General features: G+C 39.6%; 1 protein-coding gene across 1 annotated transcript in view; it reads right to left on the reverse strand.

Moving 5' to 3' along the window:
- Positions 1–2,197: 2,197 nt before the first annotated feature.
- net1 (neuroepithelial cell transforming 1) overlaps positions 2,198–18,157 on the reverse strand; it is a 78,578-nt gene continuing 62,618 nt past the window's right edge. The window contains 10 exon segments of the mRNA XM_033040132.1: positions 2,198–3,654; positions 6,170–6,356; positions 7,105–7,275; positions 7,905–8,162; positions 8,400–8,476; positions 8,847–8,943; positions 9,308–9,370; positions 9,911–9,988; positions 9,990–10,082; positions 11,661–11,768. Coding sequence (XP_032896023.1) covers positions 3,215–3,654; positions 6,170–6,356; positions 7,105–7,275; positions 7,905–8,162; positions 8,400–8,476; positions 8,847–8,943; positions 9,308–9,370; positions 9,911–9,988; positions 9,990–10,082; positions 11,661–11,768 — 1,572 coding nt within the window. The 3' untranslated portion in view covers positions 2,198–3,214.

Consider the following 18,157-nt stretch of genomic DNA (forward strand, 5'->3'; position numbering starts at 1 on the left):
GAAAAGGAATAGGTGACGTTTCGGGTTGAGACCCTTCTTGAGATCCGAAATGTCACCTATTCCTTTTCTCCAGAGATGCTGCCTGACCATTGAGCATTTTGTCTTTCTTCGGAGTAAACCAGCATCTGTAGTTCCTTCCTGCACATTTTTTCTGCTGAACTGTGGCAATGGTTAAATGACTAGGGTGGAGTAAGGTTTAAGAAAGAACTGCAGATGCTGGGAAATCGGATGAGGCAGCATCTGTGGAGCGAAGTAATAGGTGACGTTTCGGGTCGAGACCCTTTCTTCAGATTTTTGCGAAATTCCCTCAGGTTTCCAACACACACAAATCTGAAAAGTGGTCCACGACCCACAATTGACGTTTGTGAAGTCAAAAAAAGGTCATGTATAGTGACTGGGTGACAATAAAGGTCAGAACCCTACTTGAAGTCTGAAGAAGGGTCCCAACCAAAACGTCACCTACCATGTTCTCCAGGGATACTGCTGAGTTACTCCAGAATTGTGCCTCTTTCATTGGTAAACCAGCATATTCGGTTCCTTGTTTCTATACGTATTGTGGCCGATACTGCTCCATCATTTGAGTTCATGCACAATGAAGATATGGACATAAATCCAGCCATTTCAGTCAACTGATCTTCAAGCCACGGGGTGGGGGGGGGGGATTCCTGGCAATGACTATCCCTCTTGGACATACCAGGGAAGCCCCATGAAGTTACCATTGTTGGACCCCTCTTTAGAAGGCTGCCTTGATTAATGCATCCAAGGCCTTCCTTGCATTTCAGAGATGAACTTGAGACTAATGTTGCTCCACATCAAACCTCAGTGCAGATAGTCTTGAGATCTTTATCAGTCAGCATATGGTCTATTTGACTTGATGTCAGTCAAGAATGACTGATCAAGGAATAGGAAGAACAAGGTCCAGCAAATTACTGATAACCATGGAATGCAGATTCTTCTGTGTTGTCAGGGTCATTTTAGGTCCAAGTACCCAATTTGCCATTAACCAAGAGCAGGGATGAATTGATGAAATGGAAAGAGGCAGTAATTGCCTGCATGGAGGAATGCTTCCAATCTCCCTTCCATTGACTCTATCTAAACCTCATACTGCCTCGGCAAGGCCATCAGCATTAAAGACCAGTCATTTCCCTGTTCTCCCCTCAAGCAAGAAGGACAGAAGTCTGAAAACGCACACCTCCAGATTCACAGACAGTTTCTTTCCAGTTGTTATCAGGTAACCAAATCGTCCTCTCATCAGCTAGAGTGCAGCCCTGACCTCCCATTTGCCTCATTGGAGACCTTTGAACTATCTTTGATCATACTTCACTGATCTTGCACTAAACGTTATACCCTTTATCATGTACACTGAGCTGCTTGATTATATTAATGCATGTTTTTTTTTCCTTTGACTGGATAGCACTCGACAAAAAGGTTTTCACTGTACACATGACAGTAATAAACTAAACAATTGTAATTTTGCATCAGGGCTCCAGTAACAATAGTTTTCACTTCCCTTCCCCCCCCCCCCCCCCCACTAAGTATGAGATTTAATAGGTGCTCACAATAATTAATGGCATTAAATGGTAAATAGGCTTTTTAAAATATCTGTCAGCAACCGCATAATCACAGGTACAGCCTTGAAGCAACTATTAAATTAAACAGAGTAACGACTGAAACAAATGACTCAATGCTACCTTTGTGAGAGGAAATTGGATCGTACTCGGAGAGACATTTTGCAGGCATCAGAACTAGAGTTCTTTCAAATAATTGGCACCAGTACATTGGACAAATGGACTTTGCAAGGTATAGCTGTATTCTAAAATTGAAAGAGCCTTAATCAAAGTTTTTTTTTTAAATGTAAAGAAACTAGATGGGTTTAATGAAACCATAGCTTATAATAAGCTAACTTAAATGTGAGGTGGACAAAACAAAATGCTGGAGAAACAGCATTGAGACTGAAGAAGGGTCTCTCTCGCCTATTCCTTCCCTCCTAGAGATGCTGCCTCACCTGCCGAGTTTCTCCAGCATTTTTTTGTCTACCTTTGATTGTTCCAGCATCTGCATTTCTTTCTTAAACGCTAATTTAAATGTGAATACATTTGGGATGAAGTGTTGAGACAGAATATTAAAGATGAATTATTCCCCATGTGGTATGAGTACATGCATCTATTAGTACAGATTTTTAAACGCAAGAGACAGATTTTTACAGATTACAATTTTCCAGTTTATTTGTACATTTGAATCCAATCTGTACATTAGAGAAATGCCCATCAATCTTTTACCACCTTGTCATGTGTAATTTATACACAGTCACTTTCCAAACTCCTTTTCAGCACTGACTACCTTACAGCACTTGTTCCACTCAATGTTCCCAATTCAATCCTACCCTGCCATAGGGCAACACGATTGAATGTTTAAACCTTGCAGCCACTTGCGAACTCTCTCAAACAGTCGCGTCGTGGCCAGCTGCTAATTGTTTCCCATCAAGCAACTTACTTCAAAATCCATTAGATACACATTCTTCTAACCTTCTGCAACTTACTGGCATCTTTCAATATTTCCTTGGCAATTCTCTCGTAGTAGTCCAAAACACAAAACAATTTTTACATGCTTGCACGGACAAAAAGATAGTATAGCAGACAAATGGTATTCAACACAATTACAGGAATGGCTCATAGACTGAATTGCATGACGTCAACAAAAAAAGGACACATTTTATAATCTTAAAAAGTATATATAATAAATCAAAAAGTACTTTATCTCTGAGGGGACTGTTCTCCTCTAAATGATATTAATGTGAGAACTCTTTGCATTAAATGTAACAAAAAAGGTTTGGGACTACAAAAAATATTAAACTTTAGAATACCTGCAGGATACACAGATGGCCAAAGGGAATGTACAATACAAAAATATTGGTTAAGACAGTAGATGCCATTTACAAGACTGCAACAAGGTTTTTAAACCAAAATTTATTACAGCAAATAACCCAGTAATTTTAAAACACTACTATTGGGTTACTAAGAGATTTTTTGTCATTTTGGAGAAGAACCAGTAGTTCAAAGATGACTGGATTTAATAGCTGCCAAAAATAAAATTTCACGTAGGGAGCGAGTGAGCAAAAAAAAGATCGGCAAATTAATCTGAGTGCTTCACCACAGGTACAAACATTGTACAGAAGTATAAATAAAGTCCACTTCACAGCCAAGAACAGAAGTGTTCACACTAATGTTTCTGTTCTCTTTGTCGTTTGATCCTGCTTCTCGTCCATGTCAGTGCTGGTTCTTGACATGGAATCACACGGCTCCACTGAGTCTTCACTCTCTAGGCTGCTTCTCATGCTGCTCGATTCAGAATCACTTGTGTCCATGTTAGAGCCAGTTTCTGAACCACTATCTGCCATCTCCTGTCCTTCGGAGGGGGTGGGCGTCTGCCCTTCCTCTGGAAGGTCTGGGGTTTGCGGCGAGCCTTGCCCGGGTTCTTCAACCAATTCAGAGAGCTCCTTGTGATCTGTTGGGCAAGGAGTTGGCTGGTAGAGTGAAATGGCATTTCGTATGCAATTCAACCACTGTTGCTTGTTGTAGATGTCATTGGCTTGCAGCGTGTGAGATGACTGTCCTTGCGTTGTATGTTGGAAACGAACTTTGAAGATGTTTTTGGCTGTGGATAAAACATAAGAAAGTTTTAGTGACATTGTATAAAATGTTAAAAGATTCATCATCAGCGGTCACTCGAAATGAGTATGACTGTCCTCTTTTGGGAGGCCGCCTGTGCGTGACTTTGTTCAACGTGGGGAGACTGGTGCACAGACAGCCACCACACGGTTCTTGACAGATCTGGGTCAGGATTAGCATTGTCTAGACTTTTCAGGCATTACAACAGAAAGTCTTGAGCAGGCAAATGTAACGATAAAATTGTTATCCATTTTAAAGTATTTAAACGTGTACCTAGTTTCTCAACGAGCCAAACAGTAAGCAGAGAACCTTCATCGCATTTCTTGAGATGTCTGAACAGAGATGAAGCGAACTCAATTCCCATCAGGCTATTAAACACCACAACCTCTAAATGCGCTCTGAACTACTTAGGGCGGCTCAAACGGGAGAGTTGCTGCCTCACAGCTCCAGAGACCTTTGTTCGATCCTGACTATGGGTGCTGTCTGTACGAAGTTTGTACATTGTCCGTGTGACCTGCGTGGGTTTTCTCCAGATTCTCTGGTTTCCTCCCACACTCCAAAGACGCACAGTTTTGTAAGCTAATTTGTTGTTAAAATTGTAAATAGTCATTGGTGTGTAGAATAGTATTGTCAGGCATCGTTGGGCTGAAGGGCCTGCTTCCACATTATACAGTGCCCTCCATAATGTTTGGGACAAAAACTCATCATTTATTTATTTGCCTCTGTACGCCACAATTTTATACATTTTGGTTTCACCATGTAGAAATTACAGCAGTGTTTATACATAATCCCCCCCATTTCAGGGCACCATAATGTTTGGGACACAGCAATGTAATGTAAATGAAAGTAGTTATGCTTAGTATTTTGTTGCATATCCTTTGCATGCAATGACTGTTTGAAGTCTGAGATTGATGGACATCACCAATTGCTGGGTGTCTTCTTTGGTGATGCTTTGCTAGGCCTGTATTACAGTCATCTTTAGCTTATGCTTGTTTTGGGCATTAGTCCCCTTCAGTTTTCTCTTCAGTATATAAAAGGCATGCTCAATTGGGTGATTGACTTGGCCACTCAAGAATTGACCATTTTTTAGCTTTGAAAAACTCCTTTGTTGCTTTAGCAGTATGTTTGGGATCATTGTCTTGCTGTAGAATGAACCACCAGCCAATGAGTTTTGAGGAATTTGTTTGAACTTGAGCAGATAAGGTGTCCATACACTTCAGAATTCATTATGCTACTACCATCAGTAGTTGTATGATCAATGAAGATAAGTGAGCCAGTACCTTCAGCAGCCATACATGCCTAGGCCATAACACCCCCACCACCGTGTTTCACAGAGGTGGTATGCTTTGGATCTTGGGCAGTTCTTTCTCTCCTCCATACGTTGCTCTTGTCATCACTCTGATAAGTTAATCTTCGTCTCATCTGTCCATGAGACCTTTTTTTCAGAACTGTGATTGCTCTTTTAAGTACTTCTCGGCAAACTGTAACCTGGCCATATTATTTTTGCAGCTAACCTGTGGTTTGCATCTTGCAGTGTGGCCTCTGTATTTCTGTTCATGAAATCTTCTGCGGACAGTGGTCATTGACAAATCCACAACTGAGTCAGTGTTTCTGATCTGTCGGACAGGTGTTTGGGGGGTTTTCTCATTATAGAGTGAATTCTTCTGGCATCAGCTGTAGAGGTCTTCCTTGGCCTGCCAGTCCCTTTGCAATTAGTAAGCTCACCGATGCTCTCCTTCTTAATGATGTTCCAAACAGTTGATTTTGGTAAGCCTAAGGTTTGGCTGATGTCTCTAACAGTTTTATTCTTGTTTCTCAGTCTAATGGCTTCTTTGACTTTCATTGGCACAACTTTGGTCCTCATGTTGATAAACAACAATAAAAGTTTCCAAAAGTGATGGAAAGACTGGCGTAAAACTAGGTGCTAAGAGCTCTCATACCTGCATTAAGGAGGCAATTACATACCACGGAGCAAATCACAAACGCCTGTGAAGCCATGTGTCCCAAACAATATGGTGCCCTGAAATGGGGGGGGGGGGGGGAGACTACATAAACACAACTGTTATTTTTACCTAGTGAAAACAAAACAGAATTTTAATAAATTCTTATAGCGTGCACTTTAACCACATGTGATTTTTTTCTATTACAAATCTCAAATTGTGGAGTACAGAGGCAAATAAATAAATGATGAGTCTTATGTCCTCCAAACATTATGGAGGACATTGTATCTCTAAACCACATACACTTGGGGAATTGGTTTTGTCTTTTTGCACAATTATTTTGTTTGTTTTAAGTGTGCATATGTGTACATTACTTACAGAGTGCTATGTTAACATATTCTGTTATGCTGCTGCAAGCAAGAATTATTGTTCTACTTGGCACACATGACAATAAAACACTCCTGACTCTCTCTTGATTAAATAAAGCGTAGCAAGACAGCTTGGAGATACAAAGCGGGAGGTTTACTTAACTACCATGTTCAACAGCAAGACTCAGTTTACCTTTGTCTGAATTGCTGAAGGCACCTCTGAAGGAGCCGCCCATTTTGGTATCGCCGTCCTGTAGATCCTCCAGCAGAAGATCTTTCACGGGCATTGGTTGACGGTATACTTGGTAACACTGACGGTCATTACGGGATACTGGGCGAGTCAGTACTAAAATTTCTTGGAATAGGAAGACGTATAGTTTCTGGAATGGAGAGAAAAAAAAATTCAAACCGTTAATTTTCATTTAAGGCCTTTGAATAAATCAGACACCCCTATTTACAAAATGTAATGAATCCGTGGGAAATGTGTTAACAGTATTTTGTGTTTGTTGGTGATAGGGGACATAGACAACATCACTTGGCTACCAACCATTGCATCTCTAACTGAGTGGCTCCGCGTGGACAACGAACTTTTATGAACAATACCCTACATTTTTAACACCTTTGGATTTGAATCATACAAAATTACGCCAGAAATGTGGCAGCTCTTGTGTGTTGTCTCAATGTAATGTACTATTTTTGCACTTGTATTTAATTAGGGTGGCACAGTGAAGCAGCTGGTGAAGTGGCTGCCTCACAACTCCAGAGCTCCAGGTTCAATCTGCCCTCGGGTGCTGTCTATGTGGAGTTTGCACATACTCCCTGTGACTGCGTGTGTTTCCTCCCACAAACCAAAGACATGCAGGTTTGTAGACTAATTGAACTCTGTAAATTGCCCCCTAGTCTGCAGGATGTGGATGAGAAAATAGGATAACATCAAACTAGTCTGAACAGATGATCTATGGCTCGATTTAATTCAATGGGCAAAATGTTTCCATGCTTTGGTTGATATGTATAGTATATTTTTTATTGAAATCTATTCAATAAATGAATTTAACTGTACCTAGCTGCCATTGGACCATTGCGCTTAAATATACCACAATAAATGCAATAAGTGGCAACTAAACTTACTGTTCCCCTGTTGTTTCGCAGCTCCCCGTGACAAAGAAGGGCTTTGCTAGCTTCTATTCGTGGATCCTTCTGTCTTTCATCCAGGTAATCCAGTTTGTCTATGTAGTACTGACAATCAGACTCCCCTTTTTTCACATTGATGTCCGATAGAACAGTTTGAATGATGCCAATCTAGAAAGCAACATCGAACCATTAGCAAAGCAAGCATAATAAACTGTACTTTAATGATTAAAAAAACATTCTGATAGCATTTAATTAAAATGTTAAGCACCATCTTGAAATTTTTCCAGTGATTAAAATACAAATTGGAAACAAAACGTTCTCCTAATCAGTATCTTGAATTTCAAAATAATAGCAGATATATTAGAAGAATGGAGAGTTGATTCAATAGTCACGAGGTGACGATTTGCCTCACCCCTGTGAAATATTACTAACTCTCCAGCAAGAGGCCACCATGTTCTGTAAACATGGAATAATTTTGCATTTTAATCTGCCATGTACACGTTAAATATTGAGTTACAGATGCAGGAGCAATTAGGCCCGATGATTTCCATACTCTATAATTGAGTCTGCAGAATATGATTCATGGTGTGTAGGAAAGAACTGCAGATGCTGGTTTAAATTGAAGATAGACACCAAATGCTGGAGTAACTCAGCGGGACAGGCAGCATTTCTGGGTAACGTTTCGGGTCGAGACCCCCCCCCCCCTCTTCAGAATACGATGCATGGGTTGGGATGGTCGAAAGATTGACCCTCATGCTAACAGAGTGCTGCAATATAGTGTACCAACAGGCACTTACTGCATCCTCCAGATTCTTTTGGTCCGAGTGGCCGCAAGGCGTGTGCCGCAAAATCTCCTTCAGCAGCAGCGGGTACTTGACCAAACGGCTGCGAGGAATATCCAGGAAACTCCAGAGGTCCAACTTCCTGCTGAAGGGCGACTCCAGGCAGCGCTGAAGGAAATCCTGCACTCTCTTGTCCTGCTTCTTTTGATCCAAGAGTGCTTTTGCTGCCAGTTGATTACTGCAGTATTCTTTGTATTCATCGAGCCTTGGCAACTGGATAAAAAAGAGCAAATGCTTTAACGAAAAGGTCCGTGAAGGATTTATACATTATTATTTGAGCAAGAGAAAAAGTCTTCTTCATTTATCCATAGGTGCCACTAAATTCTCCAATTTATATTAAGCACTAGGTCATACTAATAATTATTTTGTTGATGGCAGCTATTAAAGCTGTTATTTATTCTGAAAAATATTGAGGCATATTTCTCTTGGAATGATTTTAAAGCAACTTACCCAATTCACAAGAATGTGTCCAATTTCTTCCACTGTCCCATCTTGTTTTGTGACTTTGGCAAGCTTGGTTAGCAGTTCTGGGTGAAAACAAGTACATTTATTTAGTTGTCATCAGAATGCGTCATAATCAACACCTGTTCAACAATGATTTTGGTAAAGCTCAAATGTTCAATAAAGTCCACAATGCAAAACTATCTTTGGACCAATTGAATTAGAAATTAATTCATCAGAAAACCTTTAGGCTCCCTTTGAATAATTTAGAGTGTGCCAAGGCTTGCCAGTAAAACTCCTATAATAACAGATTTTGGTTGACTCTTTATCATGGCCTTGTACAGATCATCAATTAATGTTTCATTGGACTTAAATCTCATTGCACATGGAAATTACAAATGGCACTATTAAAACTATCAACATTCCCATATTGACAGGTCATCAAATTATATTCACCTTCATGCAGTGGGATATAAGAATCAAGTGCTCCAAATATCTGCGTTAATTCTTCTTCCGTCATGATGGACAACTTCAACATTGGGTCATGATAAGCCTGTGTAAAACAGACAAGTCCATTGAATATTTACACAATGCTCTCAAGGTTTAAATAACAATGAATGCAATACAAAGAAATGTTTTAATTGGAAAAATAGTACTAATGCATCCAACTAGATTTTACTATGTTGTAAAATGTATAACAATAGTGCTTAAAACCACTGTATGGATTTTCTTTTTAGTATTATTGTTTATAACCTCCAGCCAACAGGCTAAATGACTATCATTTTTCATTTACAAAACAGCAACTTATTCGTTGATGTTTTCCTTTTTTTCTTAAGTATTTATATAAGGGGAGGCTTTTCTTCAATTATTTAAGTTGATTTGTAAGTAAAGGATTTTATGCTTTCGTTTTCACTGACCTTTCTTGCTAATTTCAAGTCTTCAATTAAATCCTGTTCTCCTCGAAAAAGTTCAAATATAGCCTGAGAAAGAAAAATAAAACAAATGAAATACATTTACATGAAACAACTGCGCAAAGAATAGCATGTTTTCATTTCGGACTAAACTAATTTACGCAGAGTGGCTAAAGCTGAACTCATTATAGTTGAAAGTATATAATGTTCTCTGGCAGCTAGTCACAATTAACAAGCTCACTTTGCACACAAGCGCAGAATTAAAATACAGAAACCTTTCGATTTGGTGTTATGTTCAAATAGACAGAGTTAACTGTCCTGAGAAAAGCAAACATATCTGTGAACTTTGGAACAAATGACAGCAAGGAATGCCAAACAAGAGACTGACCCCAAATTTGCTGAATACAGTCTATACAATTCTCTAAATAATTCCTCAGTTAGGGAAATATCCTGAGATGTTGAATGCAGATAAGTATCAATGCTCTTTAAAAGAAACCCTTGAATTATAAATTCAAGTCATCTTCCTTTCATGAAGCATTAAAGCTATTTTGCAAGGGTAAAATTTAAACAATGTGAATGTGACTGTGTTACATGCAACGTCCTTCATACCTCTTGTCGTTTAATTTCCTTTGAAGAGAAGTTCTGTTTTGTGCTCAGGTCAAGTGTCTCCGACCACAATTTGCTGTTAGCGTCTTTTGGGTGGGGTTGGTGCGGAAGCTTTGCTGCACATCTTTTGAGGGCAACCTGGAGATTTGTTGTCACTACGGAAAGTGATGGACCTCTGCAGACAGAAAAATTGGACCCGTTAGATTCTGAGAGCGTGTACAAGAATAAAGCGACTAAGTTTGTCATGTTTGACGACTGGTCTGAACTTCAACCCCTAAATCTTCAAAATAGGAAATAGGCTTTGTAGATTTAATGGTTTAGAAATTGTCTAACTGCACTTTCTTGGTGCCAACAACTCTAAGAGCTGCAGGCACTGCAACTCGCTACTTGGGCGGACAGGTTTTTTATTTAAACTTCGAAAGCAAGCACAATAATGCCCAAAGATCCCATTAACTCAAACTATTCCCAAAATTAACCATTCACTAAAGGATTTCTATACTGCCAATCGAGGAAGTTCTGCCGCAATGCGCTTTTTCACACCGTGAATTGGTTATAACGAGATTGATAAATTAAGGAACACATGGGCTGAATTGGTTTTAACACAATTTCAATAGGGAACCACTTAAAAATTGTTTTGGAAATTGACAAGCAGAAACAAAGCTGGCTTGGGAAAAACAGTACAGGGTGTTTCCATGTAACAGCCTCATTGTAATCAGACACCAGTGTCCCATAAGAACAGTTTCATCGCAGGTGGCCATTGAAATTGATGTGGATCGTCTCCATTGACACTTATTGAATGATATTCTATTGAACGATATAACATGCAGGCTTTAGTATTTTTGGCTTGCAGTATGCAAAACAAACTCTTTGCTATTTAAAGTAACATTCATTTTTGAAAATCTCAAGAGAGAAATGATTTTGTTATTACGAGTCTAAAACATTCTAGCCCCAAACCCCCTTTTCCCCCCCATTAACAATTGTTTTTATTACATAACTGTTTACACCAAAAGATTTCTTAGGAATGCCACGATTGCAGAACTATATGTCTTGATTATAGGGCAACAAATATAGATAACCTTTCATTGTACAAAGTTGAGATTAACTAGAAGTTGCAGCAAGTTAAAGATTTCAATTCTGTTTGCGGTAACAAATTAAACATTCACGAGATTCGAGTTCAATTACGCGGTTCAGAGTTTCGGCAGAAACTACGACCAGGTTTGTGATGCACGGATATGTACAAAAGGCACAAAGTGTTTGTTTTATACTAGACTAGCTAAAAGCTAGTGAAGCTTTCTTCTTCAGAAGAAGGGTCTTGATCCAAAATATCACCCATTCCTTCTCTCCAGAGATGCTGCCCGTCCTGCTGAGTTACTCCAGCATTGTGTCTACCTTTGATTTAAACCAGCATCTTCAGTTCTTTCCTACACATAGCCAAAGATTATCTTGATTTAGTTACCCTGACAGAGGGTGATTAAATCAAGAGGATTCTTGGCAATTATAAAGCTAAAGAACAGAAGAATCAAGTTTGCCTGTGAATTATTTAAAACAGTTTAGCAGGTTACAGATAATTCCTCAAAAGACTCATGTGGAAGCATTCTGGACAACCCAACAGGCAACATCCGTGGTTAACATCTGCAGAGGATGGAGGAATTTATTGGGCTGTTGACTCTAATCAAGCATTTAACTATCCTGCACAAATTCTGAGATGCAAGGACTGGTTATGCAGAAGTAGTCATCTGAAAATAAATATTACCTGCAACGTTTGTCCAAAGCGCCTGACTGCTCCATTTTTTGAGGGCGATATTAAATTTGCCAGAGATGTCACTCGGGATAATGGTCGGACCCGTTTGTTGCTTGGTTCCTGTAATTAGAAGTTGTTTTCATGAACAAAAGATTTTCACTGTACACATCACAACGATAAAGTAAACTAAACTTAAAAAAAACATGCATTGCTTTCTGTGGAGACTCAAGGAAATCCTGCTGTCAACCACTTAGCTAGTCAAAACAACTGTTCACAAACTACATAGATAAATGCTTTCAATGTTCCAAAACCAGACTAAAGCAACGAGCAGCTATCGGTTGAGCCCAACTTTGCAAGTTCTAGTGCCCTGGTCAGGGATAATAATGGTCTTCGGATAAGATTTGGGCAAAAATGGAGAAAAATTTTTGTGCCCGAATTTATTTCCAAATTCATTAAAATCTCCCAACATGGCAACAATTTGTCCCAGGTCACTTTTAGCATAGATTTGATGTAATATGTTTACTCTGTGGCAGTAACATACTTAACGTCTCCCCACTCAAAGGGCATTCTGCAACTGACCTTGAATGGCTGATTAAATACTGAGCAGCACCACACAATGCCAAACCAAGTTAAGTTGGAATTCATTTCCTGCAAATGACTTAATCTTTAAAGCTTAACGAGAGACGGTTAATAATTAAAATATTAATCTAAAACTCAATAGCTCGGCCGAAGACACAGTAAAATTATAAAAAGTATTTAACACTGGAGTGTTAATAATGTTTCTGCATTGATGGGCTAAAGGCTAGGTTAACTTGTACACCAAACACTTAATAAAAGTTTAAATCTGCCAAATCTTACATGGCGAAACAAATGCTGAGAATCATTGGTCTCAGTTAACGCTGGAAGAGTCAGAAGAACAGCTGTTTGGACACAAGATTATCAGCTGTGTCCAACCTGAATTTTTGCTACAACGCCAAGACACAGTTGCATGACCAACAAGCATTAAGAACAATGCAGGCCCTTCTCCACTGCTCCTGCCTTCTTCATACCCATAATTGGATTTTTGAAAGGGGGGACATTCATTGCTTTTGTTTCGGTGTCTTGTTTAATTTAATGTTAGTAGAAACCTAGTAATTAACGTTGTCACTTATATGTAGCTAATTATTAGCTAGACTAATGGCCCAGGCTTTTATAATTGGGTCTGCTCGATCACGGTGGTACTGGTCTTGCTGTGCGGTTATCAAGCGTCAAAAACAACGTCAAAAGACATTTCCAAAGCCAGTGGCGCAGATTTTATTTGAATTGCCAACCAGATATACAATACAATCTTGGAAACAAAAGCAAACTAATGAAATTAACTTTGCGCTGATCGGATTTCATTAAATTGAGAAGTGTAGAAAGAGGGGGACAAATTCAATTTATGGGAAACTACAGTTTAAAAACTTTCATTGAAGATTCTGCAGTTAACGATGGCAAATCAGCTTTCTAGGGTCCAGTGACAGAATTATGTTTCTTGTTTCAACTGGATCAGTTATGCAAGCTACAGAAAACAGATGCAACAGCAGTAAATATCAAGAGTTAGTTCCTGGAATCCAAATTAAAATTATGACTAGCAACAAGCTTCCCACAGGTAATGGACTCCACTATTTTGTATGCCACATAATACACATTGCATGCAAGTCACAATTGTTCGCCAAGCTGAAATTTCAAACAATTACAGTCAAAACAATAAAAGTATTCATGCAATAGCTACCTTTGCTCCACCTTTCAGTATGTCAAAACAACATCACCAGTGATGGGTGTGAAGATACAGTGCCCTCCATAATGTTTGGGACAAAGACCCATCATTTATTTATTTGCCTCTGGACTCCACAATTTGAGATGAGTAATAGACAAAAAAAAAAATCATATGTGCTTAAAGTACACATTGTCACAATTTAATACAAGGCCATTTTTATACATTTCGGTTTCACCATGTAGAAATTATAGCAGTGGTTATACATAGTGTCCCCCATTTCAGGGCACCATAATGTTGGGGACACAGCAATGTCATGTAAATGAAAGTAGTCATGTTTAGTACTTTGTTGTATATCCTTTGCATGCAATGACTGCTTGAAGTCTGCGATTCATGGACATCACCAGTTGCTGGGCGTCTTCTCCGGTGATGCTCTGCCAGGCCTGTATTACAGCCATCTTTAGCTTTTGCTTGTTTTGGGGGCTAGTCCCCTTCAGTTTTCTCTTGAGCATATAAAATACATGCTCAATTGCATTCAGATCGGGTGATTGACTGGGCCATTCAAGAATTAACCATTTTGTTAGCTTTGAAAAACTCCTTTATTGCTTTAGCAGTATGTTTGGGATCATTGTCTTGCTGTAGAATGAACCGCCGGCCAATGAGTTTTGAGGCATTTGTTTGAATTTGAGCAGATAAGGTGTCTATACACTTCAGAATTCACCAGTAGTTGTATGAGCAATGAAGATAAGTGAGCCAGTACCTTCAGCAGCCATACATGCCCAGGCCATAACACCCCCACAACCGTGTTTCACAGAGGATGTGGTATGCTTTGGATCTTGGGCAGTTCCTTCTCTCCTCCATACTTTACTCTTACCATCACTCTGGTACAAGTTAATCTTCATCTCATCTGTCCACAAGACCTTTTTCCAGAACCGTGGTTGTTTTTTTAAGTACTTCTTGGCAAACTGTAACCTGGCCATCCTATTTTTGCAGCTAACCAGTGGTTTGCATCTTGCGGTGTCGCCTCTGTATTTCTGTTCATGAAGTCTTCTGCGGACAGTGGTTATTGACAAATCCATACCCGACTCCTGAAGAGTGTTTCTGATCTGTTGAACAGGTGTTTGGGGATTTTTCTTTATTAAAGAGAGAATTCTTCTGGCATCAGCTGTGGAGGTCTTCCTTTGCCTGCCAGTCCCTTTGCGATTAGTAAGCTTACCAATGCTCTTTCTTCTTAATGATGTTTCAAACAGTTGATTTTGGTAAGCCGAAGGTTTGACTGATGTCTCCAACAGTTTTATTCTTGTTTCTCAGTCTCATAGTGAAGCCATGTGTCCCAAACATTATGGTGCCCTGAAATGGGGGAAGACTATGTACGACATTGGGACGACAGATGGCACAATGGGTTAAGTGTTCGGCTGGCGACCGGAAGGTAGCCGGTTCGAATCCCGCTTGGAATGCATACTGTCGTTGTGTCCTTGGGCAAGACACTTCACCCACCTTTGCCTGTGTGTGAATGTGTGTGAGTGATTGGTGGTGGTCGGAGGGGCCGTAGGCGCAGATTGGCAGCCACGCTTCCGTCAGTCTGCCCCAGGGCAGCTGTGGCTACAGAAGTAGCTCACCACCACTGAGTGTAACTGAGGAGTGAATGAATAATGCGATGTAAAGCGCCTTGAGTATTAGAAAGGCGCTATATAAATCCCATCCATTATTATTATTATGTACAAACACAGCTGTAAATTCTACATGGTGAAACCAAAATGTATAAAGGTGGCCTTTAACAACATCTGACAATATGCACTTTAACCACATGTGATTTTTTTTCTATTACAAATCTCACATTGTGGAGTACAGAGGCAAATAAATAAATGGTGGGTCTTTGTCCCAAACATTATAGAGGGCACTGCAAATATAGCTCTCGCCAACATTCTGCTTCCAAAAAACAGAAAACCTGCTTAAGTGTATGGTTACTAAGTAGCAGGTCAACGGAAAACAAATCTGCATCCTCTGAACGGTTCTCTTTTTTGCAGTTTCTAAAACAAGACCAGTTGAGAGGACAAAATCCATGATGGGATCTGATTCGAAGTACAAGTAAAAACTAAACGTTGCAGAAAAAACTATGCCTCCAAATTGATCAACACCATTTATTTTTAGTAGGCCTGCAAACTGTGCTCTCATTATTGACTACATTCTCTCAATAGAAAATGCCACAAGCTATAGATGTAACTTTTTTTTTTTTAAACCCATGCACAAAACAGCTGACCGGTGTCAAATTAGACTGCCATATCAATCACTTCCTATCATTTTGGCATATAGACATTTGAGAAGAAAGCACTCCTCAACCAGTTGCTTGACTGTTATCCTAAAAATAAAACAAAGGCCACACAAGATTTCAGACATGCATATTCAGTTCAACAGTGATCCTCCAGTTCTGTCACAGCAGTTATGCTGCTGAAGAAAGGCAAAGTCACAAGTTGACCACAGCCTCTTATCCATTCTAAGAAATTGAATCACAAAATGAGATGAAAACCCAGATAGTCATACAGCATGAACCAGGTCTTCCGGCCCAACTAGCCCACACACATCAAAATGCTCCACTTATACTAGTCCCACCTGCCTGCGTTTGGCCCATATCCTTCTTAATCTTTCCTACCCATGTTCAAATGTTTTTTTAAATGTTGTAATAGTACCTGCCTCCATGACCTCCTCGGGCAGCTTGATGCATAAACCCACCACCGTCGAGTAAAAAAGTCACTTTACAGATTCCTATTAAATCTCCCCCCCCCCCCCCCCCCCCCCCCTCTCTTTAAACCTATGTATGTCCTCTGGTTCTTGATTCCTATACTCTGGGTTAAAAACAAAAAAAAAGTACATTTACCCTTATCTGTTCCTCTCATCAAATTATACACCTCTAAAATCACACCTTATCCTCCTGCTCTCCAAATCCTAGCCTGCTAAACCTCGCCCTCCAGTCCTGCACCCTCTCCAGCTTAACAACATCTTTCCCATAGCAGGGTGACCAGTATTGAACACAATACTCCAAATGTGACCTCGCCATTGTCCTGTACAAGTGTAACATAACCTCCAAACGTATATGCTCATTATGAAGGAAATCAAAATCAAGAACTCGGGCCATAATATGGAGGGGGGGGGGGGGGGGGGGGGGGGGGAGAAGAGGGAGCAGGAAACATTAAAAAAAAAAAAAAATTCAGGTTTAAGATCTAGGCAGAGTATCTTTGTCAAAACATTAGACTTTTCATTGTTAGTTTTTTTTATATTGGCAAAATATGGAAAAATTGTATCACTGAATACTGGCAGTTTAATTTCCATCATAATTTATTACTTGTTTTCAGAACTAAGTGCAATGAGAAAAACATGATTACTGTGTCTGGTTGACCCATATTGTGTCCCAATGTTCAAGGTACACTCGGGCACAACCTGTGATACATTAGAGGCTTTCAGCCAGAAAACACCTTCACAATCTTAACCTCAAGCACGTTCATTTAAGACAATAAATCTCTGCCAGTCAAACTGATTTTGATACCTCTACAATCTATGTTTAAGGAGATAGCAATGGAATCCTCAAGCAAAATTAACCAATCTTGCCTCTTTTTAAGGTCCCTTGGCACAGGGAAAAGCTCAATCTAGCAAGAGTCCCAGGAAAGAACGGCCCATGAGACCAGTGGAGTCAGCAAACAAACACTCCTTCGGACACTGCAAGACGTTGGTCGAAGATCTGTGCAGTTCTTTCCTTATCAAAATGGAGCTCCATTTATGCTCCCAGAAAAAAATGCTCACATCTGTTTTCTGTTCGGGCAATAGGATCCACCTGCAGTTGAACAGCCAGATTTGTCAGCCCCACGTAAAAACTAGCAGGTTGCTGTCAGCGATATCGCCAAATGGGCTCTGTGCCCCTTGAGATTAACTTAACATTCCAAAATTTCAATCATATCTAAAGGAAACATAATGATGTGAGGCAACACTTCTAAAGATGTATTGCTGCCACAATTAATCTTTTATCAAAATATTCCTTCGGCAATGGAATTCTGCTGCACCTCCCATGTTATTTATTTTGTCACTTTCTTAGCCATTGGTTAGGAAAATTGGCATCAGAGCGCCAATATATCAGAATGTAAAAACTAGCAACACCACTTAAACAATGGAAGATCCTGTTTTACATGGGTGTATGATTTTGTTGCTGGAACAAGAAAGTTCATTTTCAAGATGAACTACTAGGATATGGTCACAGATGTTGAATGATGAGAATGGATCTTGAAACAAACACCAATGCAATTCTATGAATGAGCATTGACATTTTGGAAAATAGTATAAATTAGTATGTGTAATGAACATTTAAATCTCGTGTTCTGTTTACATATACTAAATTCTATACAGGTATTCCTGAATACAATGCTCACAATTCAAGCAAGTCCCATAATCCTACACTCTTTCAAATGCTGACTTCATTTGAATTTCAGCTCGGGTCCTGACTCTTTAGTCTGTCAATTTAAAACATGTTTAGGAAGAGACTTCTTCCTCTCCGCTGCCTTTGAATTATTCTTTTCTTCCACATTCACAAATATAAATGCGAGTAGTTCCTCAAAAATAACCACTTCTCCCCCCCCTTAAAACACATCACTTTGATTCAATCTGATTAGTCAAGAAATAGGTTGGCAAACCAACTATGTCATACACCCAACATTAAACTGTCCTATTTGCAGCAAAGCAGAAGGACATATGCCATTTCTACCCAATATAGTTTGTGATTTTTCAGTTT

This window comes from Amblyraja radiata, chromosome 21 (assembly GCF_010909765.2).
Source record: "Amblyraja radiata isolate CabotCenter1 chromosome 21, sAmbRad1.1.pri, whole genome shotgun sequence".
Taxonomy (NCBI): domain Eukaryota; kingdom Metazoa; phylum Chordata; class Chondrichthyes; order Rajiformes; family Rajidae; genus Amblyraja; species Amblyraja radiata.